The sequence below is a fragment of the Chiloscyllium plagiosum genome, chromosome 20 (genome assembly GCF_004010195.1).
Source record: "Chiloscyllium plagiosum isolate BGI_BamShark_2017 chromosome 20, ASM401019v2, whole genome shotgun sequence".
In the NCBI taxonomy this organism is placed as follows: Eukaryota; Metazoa; Chordata; class Chondrichthyes; order Orectolobiformes; family Hemiscylliidae; genus Chiloscyllium; species Chiloscyllium plagiosum.
The window spans coordinates 55,749,350-55,765,303 of record NC_057729.1 but is presented as its reverse complement, the minus strand read 5'-3'; the positions used below and the strand labels follow the sequence as shown (position 1 = coordinate 55,765,303).

Below are 15,954 nucleotides of genomic sequence, written 5' to 3'. Positions count from 1 at the left end.
ACTATTGATAGAATGATTTATTCTCTTAAAGCTAAATATTCAGAGTTTAGATTAGATTACCTACAGTGTGGAAACAGGCCCTTCGGCCCAACCAGTCCACACCGACCCTCTGAAGAGTAACCCACCCTGACCCATTTCCCTCTGACTAATGCACCTAACACTATGGGTGATTTAGCATGGCCAATTCACCTAACCTGCACATCTTTGGTGCTATGGGAGGAAACCGGAGCACCCAGAGGAAACCCACACAAACATGGGGAGAATGTGCAAACTCCACCCAGACAGTTGCCCGAGGCTGGAATTGAACCTAGGACCCTGGTGCTGTGAGGCAGCAGTGCTAACCACTGAGAATTAATTAACTAATATATGAAGCAAATTAGAATAATTGATTGAGGAGAAAGTGAGGACTGCAGATGCTGGAGATCAGAGCTGAAAATGTGTTGCTGGAAAATGTGTTCCTGAAGAAGGGCTTATGCCTGAAACGTCAATCCTCCTGTTCCTTGGATGCTGCCTGACCTGCTAGAATAATTGATCACCAAGTTTGAGAGTATGCATGCTAGTACAAGAATAGCAAATCAGGTCAAAAAGGACAGACCCCATCTCTAATAGATCACTACAACTTTAAATTAAATAACTTGATTTTTCATATCAAAAGTGATTTTCAATGTTCTTCTCTTGACCCTTAGTCAAAACAACTAATTTAAAAAACTTTCTATTCCCTTCCACTTACCACCATCCCCTCAGGTATCATACCCAATGATCTCATGACTAACCTACAATGGAGATGCCAGTATACTTGGATTCCTGCTCAGGATGGAGACCAGAAATATTCTTGTTTTGTGGAGTTTCTGGGTCTTTTTCTTCAATAACCAGATGTGAGTACACAAGGAGGCAGCAGGTGTATTGGAGAATCCAACAAAAGTACACAGTGCGAGCCATCTTGAATGTTGGTGAACTAAAGAATAGGCAAAATAAATAGATGATTACTTATGCATTAACAAAGATGACAACATAATTTTTGATGATAATAAATAACTTGCAATTATATTGTGGTTTTTAGATCCTGAATGCAGCCCAAACCAATTTTACAGCTGATAATATAGAATCATAGAGGTGTACAGCATGGAAATAGATCCATCGGTCCAACCCGCCCACGCCGACCAAATATCCCAACCAATCTAGTCCTACCTGCCAGCACATAGCCCATATCCCTCCAAACCCTTCCCATTCATATACCCATCCAAATGCCTTTTAAATGTTGCAATTGTACTAGCCTCCACCACATCCTCTGGCAGCTCATTCCATACATAGCCTCCAATGCTCCAGGGAAAACAGCTGCAGCCTGTTCAGCCTTTCCCTATATCTCAAATCCTCCAACCCTGGCAACATCCTTGTAAATCTTTTCTGAATCCTTTCAAGTTTCACAACATCTTTCCAATAGGAAGGAGACCAGAATTGCATGCAATATTCTAACAGTGGCCTAACCAATGTCCTGTACAACTGCAACATGACTTCCCAACTCCTGTACTCAATACTCTGACCGATAAAGGAAAACGTACTAAATGCCTTCTTCACTATCGTATCTACCTGCGACTCCATTTTCAAGGAGCTATGAGCCTGCACTCCAGCATCTTTGTTCAGCAACACTCCCTAGGACCTTACCATTGAGTGTATAAGTCCTGCTAAGATTTGCTTTCCCAAAATGCAGCACCGTGCATTTATCTAAATTAAACTCCACCTGCCACTTCTCAGCCCATTGGCCCATCTGATCAAGATCCTGTTGTAATCTGAGATAACCCTCTTCACTTTCCATTACACCTCCAATTTTGGTGTCATTTGCAAACTTACTAACTATACCTCTTATGCTCACATCCAAATCATATATATACATGACGAAAAGTACAGGACCCAGCACCGATCCTTGTGGCACTCCACTGGTCACAGGCCTCCAGTCTGAAAAACAAACCTCTACCACCAGCTTCTGTCTTCTCCCTTTGAGCTGGTTCTGTATCCAAATGGCTAATTCTCCCTGTATTCCATGAGATCTAACGTTGCTAACCAGTCTCCCGTGGGGAACCTTGTCGAATGCCTTGCTGAAGTCCATATAGACCACCTCTTTGTTATTTCTCCAAAAAACTCAGTCACGTTTGTGAGACATGATTTCCCACGCACAAAGCCATGTTGACTATCCCTAATCAGTCCTTGCCTTTCCAAATACATGTACATTCTGTCCCTCAGGATTTCCTCCAACAACTTGCCCACCACCAACGTCAGGCTCACTGATATCTAGTTCCCTGGCCTGTCCTTACCACCATTCTTAGACAGTGTCACCACATTAGGCAAACTCCAGTCTTCTGGCACCTCACCTGTGACTATCGATGATATCGAAATTTAGCAAGAGTCCCAGCAATCACTTCCCTAGCTTCCCACAGAGTTCTAGGGTACACCTGATCAGGTTCTGGGGATTTATCCATCTTTATGCGTTTCAAGACATCCAGCACTTCCACCTCTGCAATATGGACATTTTTCAAGCTGCCACCATCTATTTCCCTACATTCTATATCTTCCATGTCCTTTTCCACAGTAAATACTGATGCAGAATACTCGTTTAGTATCTCCCCCATTTTCTGTGGCTCCACACAAAGACCGCCTTGCTGATCTTTGAAGGGCCCTATTATCCTTATGTCCTTAATGTATCTGTAAAATCCTTTGGGTTCTCCTTAACTCTATTTGCCAAAGCTATCTCATGTCCCCTTTTTTGCCCTCCTGATTTCCCTCTTAAGTATACTCCTGATGCCTTTATACTCTTCTAAGGATTCACTCAATGTATCCTGTCTATACCTGACATATGCTTCCTACTTTTTCTTAACCAAACCCTCAATTTCTTTAGTCATCCAGCATTCCTACCAGCCTTTTCTTTCACCCTAACAGGAATATACTTTCTCTGGATTCTCATCTCATTTCTGAAGGCTTCCCATTTTTCAGCCGTCCCTTTACTTGCGAACATCTGCCCCCAATCAGCTTTTGAAACTTCTTGCCTAATACCGTCAAAATTGGCCTTTCTCCAATTTAGAACTTCAACTTTTAGCAGTGGTCTATCTTTTTCCATCACTATTTTAAATCTAATAGAATTATGGTCGCTGGCCCCAAAGTGCTCCCCACTGACGTCTCAGTCACCTGCCCTGCAATATTTCCCAAGAGTAGGTCAAGTTTTGCACCTTCTCTAGTCTGATCCACATACTGAATCAGAAAATTTTCTTGTACACACTTAACAAATTCCTCTCCATCTAAACCCTTAACACTATCGTAGCTCCAGTCTATGTTTGGAAAGTTAAAATCCCCTACCATAACCACCCTATTATTCTTACAGATAGCTGAGATCTCCTTACAAGTTTGTTTCTCAATTTCCCTCTGACTATTGGGGGGTCTATAATACAATCCCAATAAGGTGATCATCCCTTTCTTATTTCTCAGTTCTACCCAAATAACGTCCCTGGATGTATTTCCAGGAATATCCTCCCTCAGAAGAGCTGTAATGCTATCCCTTATCAAAAACGCCACTCCCCATCTTCTCTTGCCTCCCGTTCTGTCCTTCCTGTAGCATTTGTATCCTGGAACATTAAGCTGCCAGTCCTGTCCATCCCTGAGCCACGTTTCTGGAATTGCTATGATATCCCAGTCCCATGTTCCTAATCATGCCCTGAGTTCATCTACCTTCCCTGTTAGGCCCCTTGCATTGAAATAAATGCAGTTTAATTTATCAGTCCTAGCCCGTTGTCTGCTTTGTCCCTGCCTGCCCTGACTGTTTTACTCGCGTATGTTCTCAACTGTACCAGTCTCAGATTGATTTCTTTCCTCACTATCTCCCTGGGTCCTACCCCCCCCCCCCCCATCTTACTAGTTTAAATCTTTCCAAGCAGCTCTCGCTTGTATATTAGTATATTAGTCCCCTTTCAATTTAGGTGCAGTCCGTCCTTCTTGTACAAGTCACTTCTACCACAAAAGAGATTCCAAAGATCCAAAAATGTGAATCCTTCTCCCGTACACCAGCTCCTCAGCCATGCATTCATTTGCTCAATCCTCCTATTCCTGTCCTCACTAGTTCGTAGCATCAGGAGTAATCCAGATATTACTACTCTCGAGGACCTCCTTTTTAAATTCCTGCCTAACTCTCTGTAATCTCCCGACAGAATCTCAACCTTTTTCCTTCCTATGTCGTTGGTTTCAATGTTGACAATGATCTCTTGCTGGCCCGTCTCTCCCTTGAGAACATTCTGCACCCTCTCTGAGACATCCTTGATCCCGACATCAGGGAAGCAACACACCATTCTGCTTTTTCGCTGCTGGCCACAGAAACGTCTGTCTGTACCTCAGACTAGAGAGTCCCCTAACACAATTGATCTCTTGGAACCTGATGTACCCCTAATTGCATTACAGCCAGTCTCAATTCCATAAACTTGGCTGTTCGTGCTATGTTCCCCTGTGAATTAATCACTCCTTACTTTTCCAAAACAGCATACTTGTTTGAAATGGGGATAGCGCAGAAGGGTCCTGCACTAACTACCTATGTCTCTTCCCTTTCCTGGAGTTAACCCATCTATGTGATTGTATCTGCGAGCTTTCCCCCTTCCTATAACTGCCATCCATCACATACCGTTGCTATTGCAAATTCCTCATTGCCTCTAATTGTCTCTCCAACCGATCCATTCGATCTGATAGGATTCACAACCAACAGCATTTATTGTGGATATAATCCACAGTAACCCGTAAATTCTCCTTATACTCCCACATCTGACAAGAAGCGCATATCACTCTACTAAAGGCATTTTTGCTCCTTTACAATCTACAGACCCAGAAAATAACACCGTCTTATTCCTCTGCAAAACACTGCTCCAGTGAATAGTTATGGCTTATATTTTAAGTTTAATCATATCTCAAAAAACATATAATCGAGAAAAAACTCACTCTACTCACTACTGCAGACTTTCTGTCAGTCACAGTTAAAACTATTGATTTATCTGCTCCTGTGCTGTGACTTCGCCCAAACAATTCCTCCAAGATCAGTTGTGAATTTCACTATTTGTTAATTTTCCCAGACGCACTCCGATGCCCAAACATACATGAATTCAAACAGCAAAGGCAGTAACTGTGCAGGTTCACTGTGCTGTCAGTTTCTTTCTCTCTCTCTCCTGCACTGACCTCCCCATGTGCTCCCTTAATCTGTTCTTCTCCCTTTTAAAATTGCTGTTGTTTTGACTTTTTTTTCCAAAGTTCCAAAACAATGAAGCAGCATATAAAACAGTAATTGCTGCTCTTGGAATTCGAGGAAATATATTTTCACATGTAATCACTTTTCATATGTAGGTGAACAAGCCAGTTGATTTGGGCAGGGAGAGATTTTATAACTAGTAATGAATAAATGACCAGTTTAGCTATTGCATTGGCTGTGTTTGTAGCTGGTCAAAGATGAAATGCCCCAGCTACTGGCACCCAAAGGACTGGTGGAGACCTGGCACCTGCTCATCTCCAAGAAGAGGACCTCACGGTACCGGAATCCAGGAGTTCACAAACTCTGTAAACAGATATGGGAGTAACAGGTTTGTTAGGTGTACCAGTCAGTTGTACACAATGAATGAAGAAGTGCAACAACACCATAAGGATCCTACTGTCTTAGGCATATGATCATCTGGCTGCCTCCGTGAACTTGTTTGGTTCTTTGTGTAGCATCAAATGCAACCAACCATCTATATCTCTAGATGGTGTGCCTTTGACCAAGGTACGAAATCAGCAATTGTGCTCCATCAGTATGTAATGTGAATAGCAGGTCCCTGTGACATTGGCAACTAAACTCCATCTTTCCATGTATTAGTGGGGTTAAACTGTTAGCCTGCATGAAAAGACATGAGTGTAATGTGAAGGAGTTGGACTGCACACAGTAGATTAATGCAATGGTTACAAGGAATGATGAGCTTGCAAGAATCTTTCTTCCTCACAGCGTGGGTGAATGTCTATTGGAGTTCCCTTTGAAGGGTCCCACATATCTACATCTTGCAGACCCCTCCATCATTGAATGAAGCACTTACCCCACCCATTCTGGGTTAGGTCCTAACCCTTTTCATTGCCATTACACATTTGTGATTGTCAAGATAATGAAAGGTAACAGTGGTTCCTCGAACCATGAGATGTCAGCTCAGCCTCACCAAACAGGTGAACCCTCAGACATCAAAATCTCCTTTCTGATGGCCAAACTCATCAACCTCATAGGTGTCGTTTAGTAGGCTGTCTGAGTCTGGATCTGCCTACCTCCCGAGTCTTGGGTATATGAGGTGAATATGTCAGATCTTGTAGTTCACTGTTCCTCCCTTGGCAACCAGGTTGCTGCTCACCATCAACAACCCTCTTACATTCTAGCACCTTCCTTCTTACCCTTGCATATTGTGTGCCCCCCTTCACTTTTGAAATCTCATCTGCATCCAAGCATTCTGCTTGCACTCCAGTAAATTCCCCACCCTCCTATGTACCAGACCCTGAAAACCCCCATCCCTCCTTGATGTTTCATAAACGAACCCTGCACTGACCATGACCTACTCCCTTAAGCAACTTAGCCCCAAACAATGATTGACCAGACCCCTGACTGATATCAGTATAACTCCACAGCTGTGTTCTCACAACTTCTCAAATTAGTGTACAGCCTGTTGAAAGGTTCTGACCTAAAACATTGACTCCCCTGCTCCTCTGATGCTGCTTGACCTGCTGTGCTTTTCCAGCTTCACACTTTATCGGCACAGACCCACGAAGCTGACAGTGACAACTCCCTGTACTGTACTTGTATCAACCCCCTCACCAGATGCCTGACTGTGCCCAAATCAGGACTGATGTTGGAAGCTGCCTTTGACTTACTGTTCCAGGAAGCTTTGATTGATGAGTGTCCCCCGGACCGTGCCTCTTAGATTTTGAGACATGGCTGTCTACTTGAAGCAAATGCAATATGATTGCTCATGTGACTAACACATAGAAGTGAGATTATTTAGCAGTGAGATGTATGCATAATATTCACCTCCATGATTGTTGACAGCTAATAACCATAACAAGCTTCCTTTCTTTTTATTCGCATGTGGGACATGGGCATCACTGCCTGCCCTGCATTTATTACAATCCTTAGTTATCCTTGAGAAGATGGGGGTGAGCTGTCTTCTTGAAATGCTGCAGTCCATGTGTTGCAGATAGACCCACAATGCTCTTAGGGAGGGAATTCCAGGATTTTGACCCAGTGACAGTTAAGAAAGGGCGATATATTTCCAAGTCAGGATAATGAGTGGCTTGGAGAGTAACTTGTAGGTGGTGGTCTTCCTATGTATCCATTGTCCTTGTCCTGCTAGATGGAAGCAGTCATGGGTTTGCAAGGTGCTATCTGATGACTTTTGGTGAACTTCTCTAGTGCATCTTATATTTAGTACACACTGCTGCTCCTGCGCATTGGTGTTGGAGGGAATGGATGCTTGTGGATGTGGTGCCAATTAAGTGGGCCACTTTGTTCTGGATAGTGTAAGGCTTGAGTGTTGTTGTAGCTGCACCCATCCAGACAAATAGAGTGTATTCCATCACACTCCTGACTTGTGCCTTTTAGATGATGGACAACTTTTAACAGGGAGGTCAGAAATTGAGTTACTCACCACAGTATTCCTAGCCTCAACTGCTCTTTTAGCCACTGTATTTATATGATGAGTCCAGTTGAATGTCAGGTCAATGATAACCCTCAGGATGTTGGTGGTGGGAGATGATAACACCATCAAATATTATCTCTTATTGGAAATGGTCATTGCCTTGCAAAAATGTTACTTTTCACGTTTCAGCGCAAGTCTAAATATTTTTCAGATCTTATTGCATGTGGACATGGACTGCCATTTCTTGACACAATGGGGGATAGTGAAAAGTGAAACTATTTACAAATGTGCTCAACTATTCTTGTGATTTCCAGATTTCTCACTTTCCAGGTTCTGCCTTCATGTTCAAGTTTTGGAAGTAATGAGTTGAACCTACAGTTTTCTAACTTAGAGGAATTATGTCTTGCTACTGATCCATGGCTGTCACTGTTTTTTTTCCCAACCCTCCTTTGGGTGGCAACACTTACACAGCTGAGGTAATCTAAACTCATAAAATCTCTCCAGTGTGGAAGCAGAATATTCAACCCATCAAGTCCATGCCGACACTCTGAAGAGCATCCCACCCATACCCACCCCGTTCCTATATTTCCCATGGCTAATCCACCCAACCTACACATTCCTGGACATTACAGACAATTTCCCATGGTCAGTCCACCTAACCTGCACTTCTTTCGATTGTTGGATGTAACTCACACAGACACAGACAGAACATTCAAGCTCCCCACAGACAATTGCCTGAGGGTGGAATTGAACCCAGGACTTTAGTGCTGTGAGGAAACAGTGCTGACTACTGAGCCACCATGCTGCCTTAGTGAAGGTTATATCTCAGTGTGGGTTCATCTGTTGTTCAAATAAACTCAGGCCAAACCTCAAGATTTTCTTTAAACAGTGTTTAAAAACAATATATTCACAATGTTCTAACAGCATAGAGCTACTCTGGTTCCACCTTCTCTTAGGGTCCCTCTCACATGAGTACTAAATTCATAGTTCCATCACAGCATACCTCAAAAGTTCATCTGCATATTTATTAAATCCTAGCTCTACAAATTAGAGATCAAAATTGGTATTTAATTTTTCTGTGTTGATTAGATCCATACAAGTCATTGCAGTTGACTGCTAATTGAAAGTTTTGAATATGTTGTTGCTGTAAAACATTCATTACAATGTTTGTTAGTGTCCAGTCTTTTTGTACTATAAGCTACTGTCTGACATCAGCTGAAATATTGACAACTTGAGAGATACTCTTGCCATTTATTGACATAGCCCTGGAACATCTACGGAGATAACTGGCACACAGGAGAGATTTCTTTACTAATAACCTCATGGTAATTTATTTGAAACCTCTTTTGAAAATCTATGGTTAAGTTTGAAAAGTTTTAAAGGAAGTATTCTGTAATATAATACCTCTTGACTGCAGGCATCAGATGTCTCCAGTCCAGTAAAACCACAGTTTAAAGCATTTTGTCAATACTGTATTAATTCCATTTCCTACAAGATAAACTAATCTTGGGTTGAGCTGTATAGGATGTTATTCATACTTGAGGCACTGAAAAATTATTCATTATCAGTACCAGCCACTCAGTGGGTAAGAGAGGAAGAACATCTCATATGACTTTATAGCAGACAATATAAAACAATGGGGTATTCATTTCCCTGTCATCTACATTAATTTACTTCCAAAAATAAGTGTCCTGAAATTTCACTAGTATGATTCAGATTGTCAGCTTTAAAAGGATCAATTCAGAAGATGTCATCATTTTTTTTTTCTCTTTTAATTGTGGGTCCCCATTATTAGCCTGTTGGGGATGTAAGAAATCAGAGAATGATGATCCCAGTGAAGGCACATGACCCTGTAAATGTGGAATCATTTTAGAACTGTATATTTAATGAGTCAAATGTTAAAGTGAAAGAAAGAATAGAAAAATTCAAAGAAATAACAGCATACTTGAAACAGAAATTGATGTAAAGCAGTCTGAATTTAGACCTGGAGTAGGAACAAGAAAAAGAGTACAATATTTGATAGTAAAACAATCTCCAATAAATAATTGGAAGTAAAGAAGAACATTCATATATGCTTTATTATTAATTAATTTGAAAGAAACTTGAACTGCATTTGTCACTAAAGGTTGATAGACATGTTACTGAAATGTGATAATGACAATATAAGATGTGATATTTTTCAACAGCCTTCATGGGGATGAAAAAATGAAAATCAAACTAGAAGAGGACAATCTAATATGTTTCAAGCAAAGAGAATAGTGAGTCAAGACAGTATATTGTTACCAAATTTATTCAGTCTGTAATCAGCAGAGGTCCTGGTAAACATTGTAGGTAAGTAAAATCTAGAAGTACAGACTATCATTTAAGAATGAGCATCAAGAAGAAAAAAGAAATTGTAGTTTGAGGAAATACATCAGGAAAAACTAACATGAAGATTGAACTGGGTGGTTACATGCTAAAACAAGAAGATACATACAGATAAGGAAGGACACCACTTCAACTGGGACAACACATCCATCTTAGGACAAGCCAAACAAAGACACGCACGAGAATACCTAAAAGCTTGGCATTCCAACTGGAACTCTATCAACAAACACATCAAGTTAGACCCCATCAACCACTCCCTGAGAAAAAGAACAGGAAATGACATCACCACAGGAAATGACATCACCACAGGAAATAACATCACCGACCCAAAGAAACCCAAGCATATAAATAGAAAGCAGGAATCATGTATACTGCTTCACCTGAGGCCCACTGAAGATGTTACCTAGTAGGGTGACGAAACGTCTGGAAATGAACCTCCCAGCTCAGCGAGCAACCCTAAATCCAGAACCTCAACCTGAACTACAAATTTTCTGAAAACTTGTTACAAGAAGATAGACAGACTTATCTGTCTATTCAGTACAAATGATAACTGAAAATGATAGATGCAATGCAGAATGAGAAGAAGGATAGAGATAGCCAGAAGTAGTTTTACAAAGGTGAAGAATATTAACAGGAGGAAAGCTAAGGTTTGTAAAATGGAGAAAAACCCTTAAGATGTTGTTGTCTATCCAATTTCCTTGCCTGCCTCAGAAACCTAGATGACCAGTGAAGGTGGATGCTAAGGTATAAACTAAAAAAAAACGCAAAAAGTTACTTGAAATTGCAAGAGTAAAAAATGCTAAAAAAAAGACATTCCAAAATGTGTCATTTGATCTGAAGCTGTAAAGCTGCACAAATCCCTTCCAGAAGGTAACGTGAAAAGCAACAGAAAATGGTTGACTTAAGTGTGGTTGGATGATGGATGTCATGGAGCAATTGCAGACAGACTATGGATGATGTATAAGGATGGTACGACAGACAAGCACAGCATACCATGACATACATTTCCTGGCAGGAAGAGCTATAAGGATAGTAGCATGATTTTTAATTCTGTTAATAATGTGATAGTTTAATCCATATTTGTGACTTAACCCACATTGCTTTTGCATGAAAATTGCTTCACACATCCAGCATAGTGAAGGAAACAAATTGTTCTTCTCTGAGATAGGAGCAACATTGCAAATACTAGCATTCCGGTTTTTAATACAGATATTCTTACCATATAATTTTGATATTTTTGGATTTTAATCAGTCTCTTCTGTAGCCTTGTGTAATTAAAAATTAATCTTAATTACTCAGCCTTGCTGAGATTTTAAAGGACCAAGACCCCACCTCCCCCCCTCCAGCACAACCTACCCACCCAATGAAAGTAAGTTAAGTTTGCAAGTTCGTCTTTGTAATTTGGAACAGGAAGCATAAATTCCAAAAACATCCTTGTTAATTTTAGAGTCATAGTGATGTACAGCACAGAAACTGACCCTTTGGTCCAAACTTATTCATGCCAACCAGATATCCTAACCTAATCTAGTCCCATTTGCCAGCACTTGGCCTATATCCCTCTAAACCATTCCTATTCATTTCCTATCCAAATGCTTTTTAAATGTTGGAATTGCACCAGCCTCCACCACTTCCTCTAGCAGCTATTCCACACAAGCACTACCCTCTGCGTGAAAAGGTTGCTCATTAGGTCTCTTATATTTTTCCCCTCTCACCCTAAAACTATGCCCTTTAGTTCTGGACTTCCCTACCCCAGGGAAAAGACCTTGTATAGACAGGATCTATACCCTATCCATGCCCCTCATGATTTTATAAACCTCTGTAAGGTCACCCCTCAGTCTCTGACGCTCCAGGGGAAATAGCCACAACCTATTCTGTCTCTCCCTGTAGCTCAAATCCTCCAACCCTTCCAACACCTTTGCAAATCTTTTCTGAACCCTTTCAAGTTTCCGATAGGAGAGAGACCAGAATTGCACACAATATTCCAAAAGTGGCCTAACCAATGTTCTGTACAGCTGCAAATGACCTCCCAACTCCTATACTCAATGCTGTGACTAATAAAGGAAAGCATACCAAAAGCGATCTTCAGTATCCTATCTACCTGTGACTCCACTTTCAAGGAACTATGAACCTGCATTCCGAGGTCTCCTTTTTCAGCAACAATGCCCAGGACCTTACCATTAAGTGTATAAATTCTGCTCTGATTTGCCTTTCCAAAATGCAGCACCTCACATTTATTTAACTTAAACTCCATCTGCCACTCCTCAGTCCATTGGCCCATCTGATCAAGATCCCGTTATACTTTCTTTGAAACCTCTTTAAGTGATCAAGATACTTTTGAAGGTTGGATGCAGAAAAGTGCACATAATATCTTAAATATGCCATCACTCAATAAAATGCCTTGTTTTTGCTTAAAGGAACTTGACATGACCTGAAACTGAGTAATTAGATTAATTTTGTTCATAGTAGCTTCACAGTGATATGAAATCTTCAATGAAGGATCAGTAATTACATCCATAACTGCTTCAGCTTTTAATTGTATATTTTATACTATCTAACAACTTGTATTGGCACAATCCCTTTAATATTGTTAATCATCCCAAATTTCACAATGAAAAGGATGCTTAGGACCTCTGACTGGGTGACTCCTAGTTCTGTCCCACATTCTGTCATTTGCCAAGACACCATAAAAGCAAATTACTGAGGATGCTGGAATCTGAAACCAAAAAAGAGAAAATGCTGAAAAATCTCAGCAAGTCTGCAGCATCTGTAAGGAGAGAAAAGAGCTGACGTTTCAAGTCTAACTGAAAAAGGATCAGTTAGACTCGAAACGTCAGCTCTTTTCTCTCCTTACAGATGCTGCCAGACTTGCTGAGATTTTCCAGCATTTTCTCTTTTTTTGTGACAAAGAAGAAAATTCAAGAGAAAACCTGACCTTGCACTGAAAAGGATTTGAAAAACCTATCAAAAAGCACTTGAATTCACACAAGCCAGTTGAGAAAATAAGAGCAAATTTTCACACACCTAGTATTAAGTTACTATCTGGGGAGATAGAGTCATGGAACACATGCAGAATAAATGTCCAATACCTCAACATTGATCCCAGCTTCTAATTCTTGAAAATGGTGGCTATGCTCAAGTGAATCTATAGTGGACATGGATGATACTGCCAATTGCTCCATGTGTGAAAGATGAGAGACAACCCGAAGAGCTGTTTTGACTGTGGAACACATTACATTATTATGCACACTGAGATCTGCTGTAAATAGTGAAATAATTCCATAGAGGCCGGTGTCCGTTACAAAATCACCCATTATTTACACATGAACAGTCCTTGACTTTGGTACCTGACTCTAAATGAGGCAGTACTAAAGTGTCAATATCTGTGATACTCCCCTTTTTTTGTGAACAGAACCTCTGACATTCCTGGTTTTTTTTCTTCTTTTAACTCCCACATTACCGCCTAACTGCGGTAGTGCTTATTTTTTCCCCAGCACCCATGTTGTGTGTGTGCAGGTGTGAGACACACAGCGAGAGACACAAGGTGTATGAATCTTTATTCAATTTCCACCACCAGGAAGAAAGGAAACACCCGAGTGGCCGGTGACAAGCAGTGCCCTACACAAAAGGCAATGCTGTGTGATCAAACAGTGAAGGGGAGGGCAGGGATTAAATCAAAATAGAGTTGGAGGGGGAAATAATGCACTCCACTCCCTGCAGCACCCACCTCTCCCTGAAAAACTCCAGGGTGTTGGTGGAGACCGCGTGTTCCTTCTCCAAGGACACCCGGGCTCTAACGTAACCACGGAAGATGGGCAGGCAGTCGGCCCTAACGACCCCCTCCACGGCCCGCTGCCTGGACCTGTTTATGGCCAGTTTGGCCAGGCCCAGGAGCAGATACTCCCCTTTTTTTTTCAATTTCCACCACCAGGAAGATAGGAAAACACTCGAGTGGCCAGTGACAAGCAGTGCCCTTCACAAAAGGGCAATGCTGTCTGATCGAACAGTGAAGGGGAGTGCAGGGATTAAATCAAAATAGAGTTGGAGGGGGAAATAATGCACTTCACTCCCTGTGGCACCCACCTCTCCCTGAACAACTCCAGGGTGTTGGTGGAGACCACGTGCTCCTTCTCCAAGGACACCCGGGCTCTAACAAACATGCCTGCTTTAATTTTTTTTTCTTCTTAATGCTTATTTTTTCCCCAGCACCCATGGTGTGTGTGTGTGTGTAGGTGTGAGACACAGTGAGAGACACAAAGTGCACGAATTTTTATTCAATTTCCACCACCAGGTAGATAGGAAAACACCCGAGTGGCCAGTGACAAGCACTGCCCTTCACATCAAAGGGCAATGCTGTGTGATCAAAATAGTGAAGGGGAGGGTAGGGACTAAATCAAAATAGAGTTGGAGGGGGAAATAATGCACTCCACTCCCTACGGCGCCCACCTCTCCCTGAACAACTCCAGTGTGTTGGTGGACACTGCGTGCTCCTTCTCCAAGGACACCTGGGCCCTAACGTAACCACAGAAGAGGGGCAGGCAGTCGGCCCTAATGACCCCCTCCACAGCCCGCTGCCTGTCCTGTTGATGGCCAGTTTGGCCAGGCCCAGGAGCAGATACTCCCCTTTTTTTTTCCACCACCAGGAAGATAGGAAAACACCCGGGTGGCCAGTGACAAACACTGCCTTTCACATCAAAGGGCAGTGTTGTGTGATCAAAAACAGTGAAGGGGAACTCCCCTTTTTTATATGTCAACTAGAGCTCCCTGATTGGATCAGATTAATAGCCCTAATCAGGGAATTTATATTCTATTATGTCTTTGTTACAGTAACTAAAGGTGGCACCTAATAGTTCTATTTGGTATCTTTGGAGGCCATTTAAGCGGATATTCAAACTAGATGACTAATCGTTCCCTTTCTCTGTCTTTTGGAAATTCACAGGATAGTTACTTGAGAAAAGTAGAAATGTGAATCAGAGAAAGACAAAATCAGTTTTCTTTTGTTTATGAAAAAGTAGTACAAAGATCACCAACATATTCTGGACAAGTAGAAACAGTAATCAAAAGACTCATGGAGCATTGGCCTTTTATTTAATAGGATTACATCACAAAATTAGGGCAGTCATACTTGTACAGAGCTTTGAATTGACCACCCTTCGAATATTCAGTTTTGGCAAAACTTGATCACAATGATATACAGACTTACAAAAATTTTACAGGCATTCAAAGGATTAAAGCTTGAAAATTGTATTATCTTGGTTTGTAATCCCTTGAGTTCAGACAATTGAAGCATGGATTGAGGTCTTTAAAAACATAAAGAGATTTGGTAAGGTGCATATATAGAATCATAGAATGGTTACACCAGCCATATTCAATGCATTGATTCAGTACAGACTAGTTGCAGAAGCATTTTTTTTAATAGATATTTTTATTAGAAATTTAACATTTTTACAAGTTTACAAAAATAAAGAAAACTCTCAGATATAAACATTGATATACAATTAGCTCAAATATACAATAGCCAAAATTTGACAAAAAAAAACAAAACAACAAAAAAAACGAAAAGAAAAAAAAACAAACAAACAAAACTCAACTATCTACTAATCTAACCTACAACTAACCAGGGTGTATATTTAAGTCTCTTACATGCTCGGAATGTGTTAGCATCAGATGTAATAAAACCCGTATTCGTGCGGGATTCCTCCCCAGAGGGGCCGCGGACCAGCCAGGTTTGTAATCTCAATTAAATAAAAGCCCTTGTTAGGATAGCCGAAATATCTGTATTTATGTAATACAAAAAGGGCTGCCATATTTTATAAAATAATTCGGTCTTTCGGTGCACCATATTTGTAAGGAAATCAAGGGGAATACATTCCATAATTAGTCTGTGCCAATTTGAAAGTCCAGGGGGGCCCTCAGCCACCCAGTT

General features: G+C 41.2%; 1 protein-coding gene across 1 annotated transcript in view; it reads right to left on the bottom strand.

The window, feature by feature from the left end:
• asip1 (agouti signaling protein 1) overlaps positions 1-15,954 on the bottom strand; it is an 84,198-nt gene that overhangs the window by 15,250 nt on the left and 52,994 nt on the right. The window contains exon 2 of the mRNA XM_043710878.1: positions 774-955. Within this exon, the coding sequence (XP_043566813.1) occupies positions 774-955 (182 nt within the window). The remainder of the gene's footprint in view (positions 1-773; positions 956-15,954) is intronic.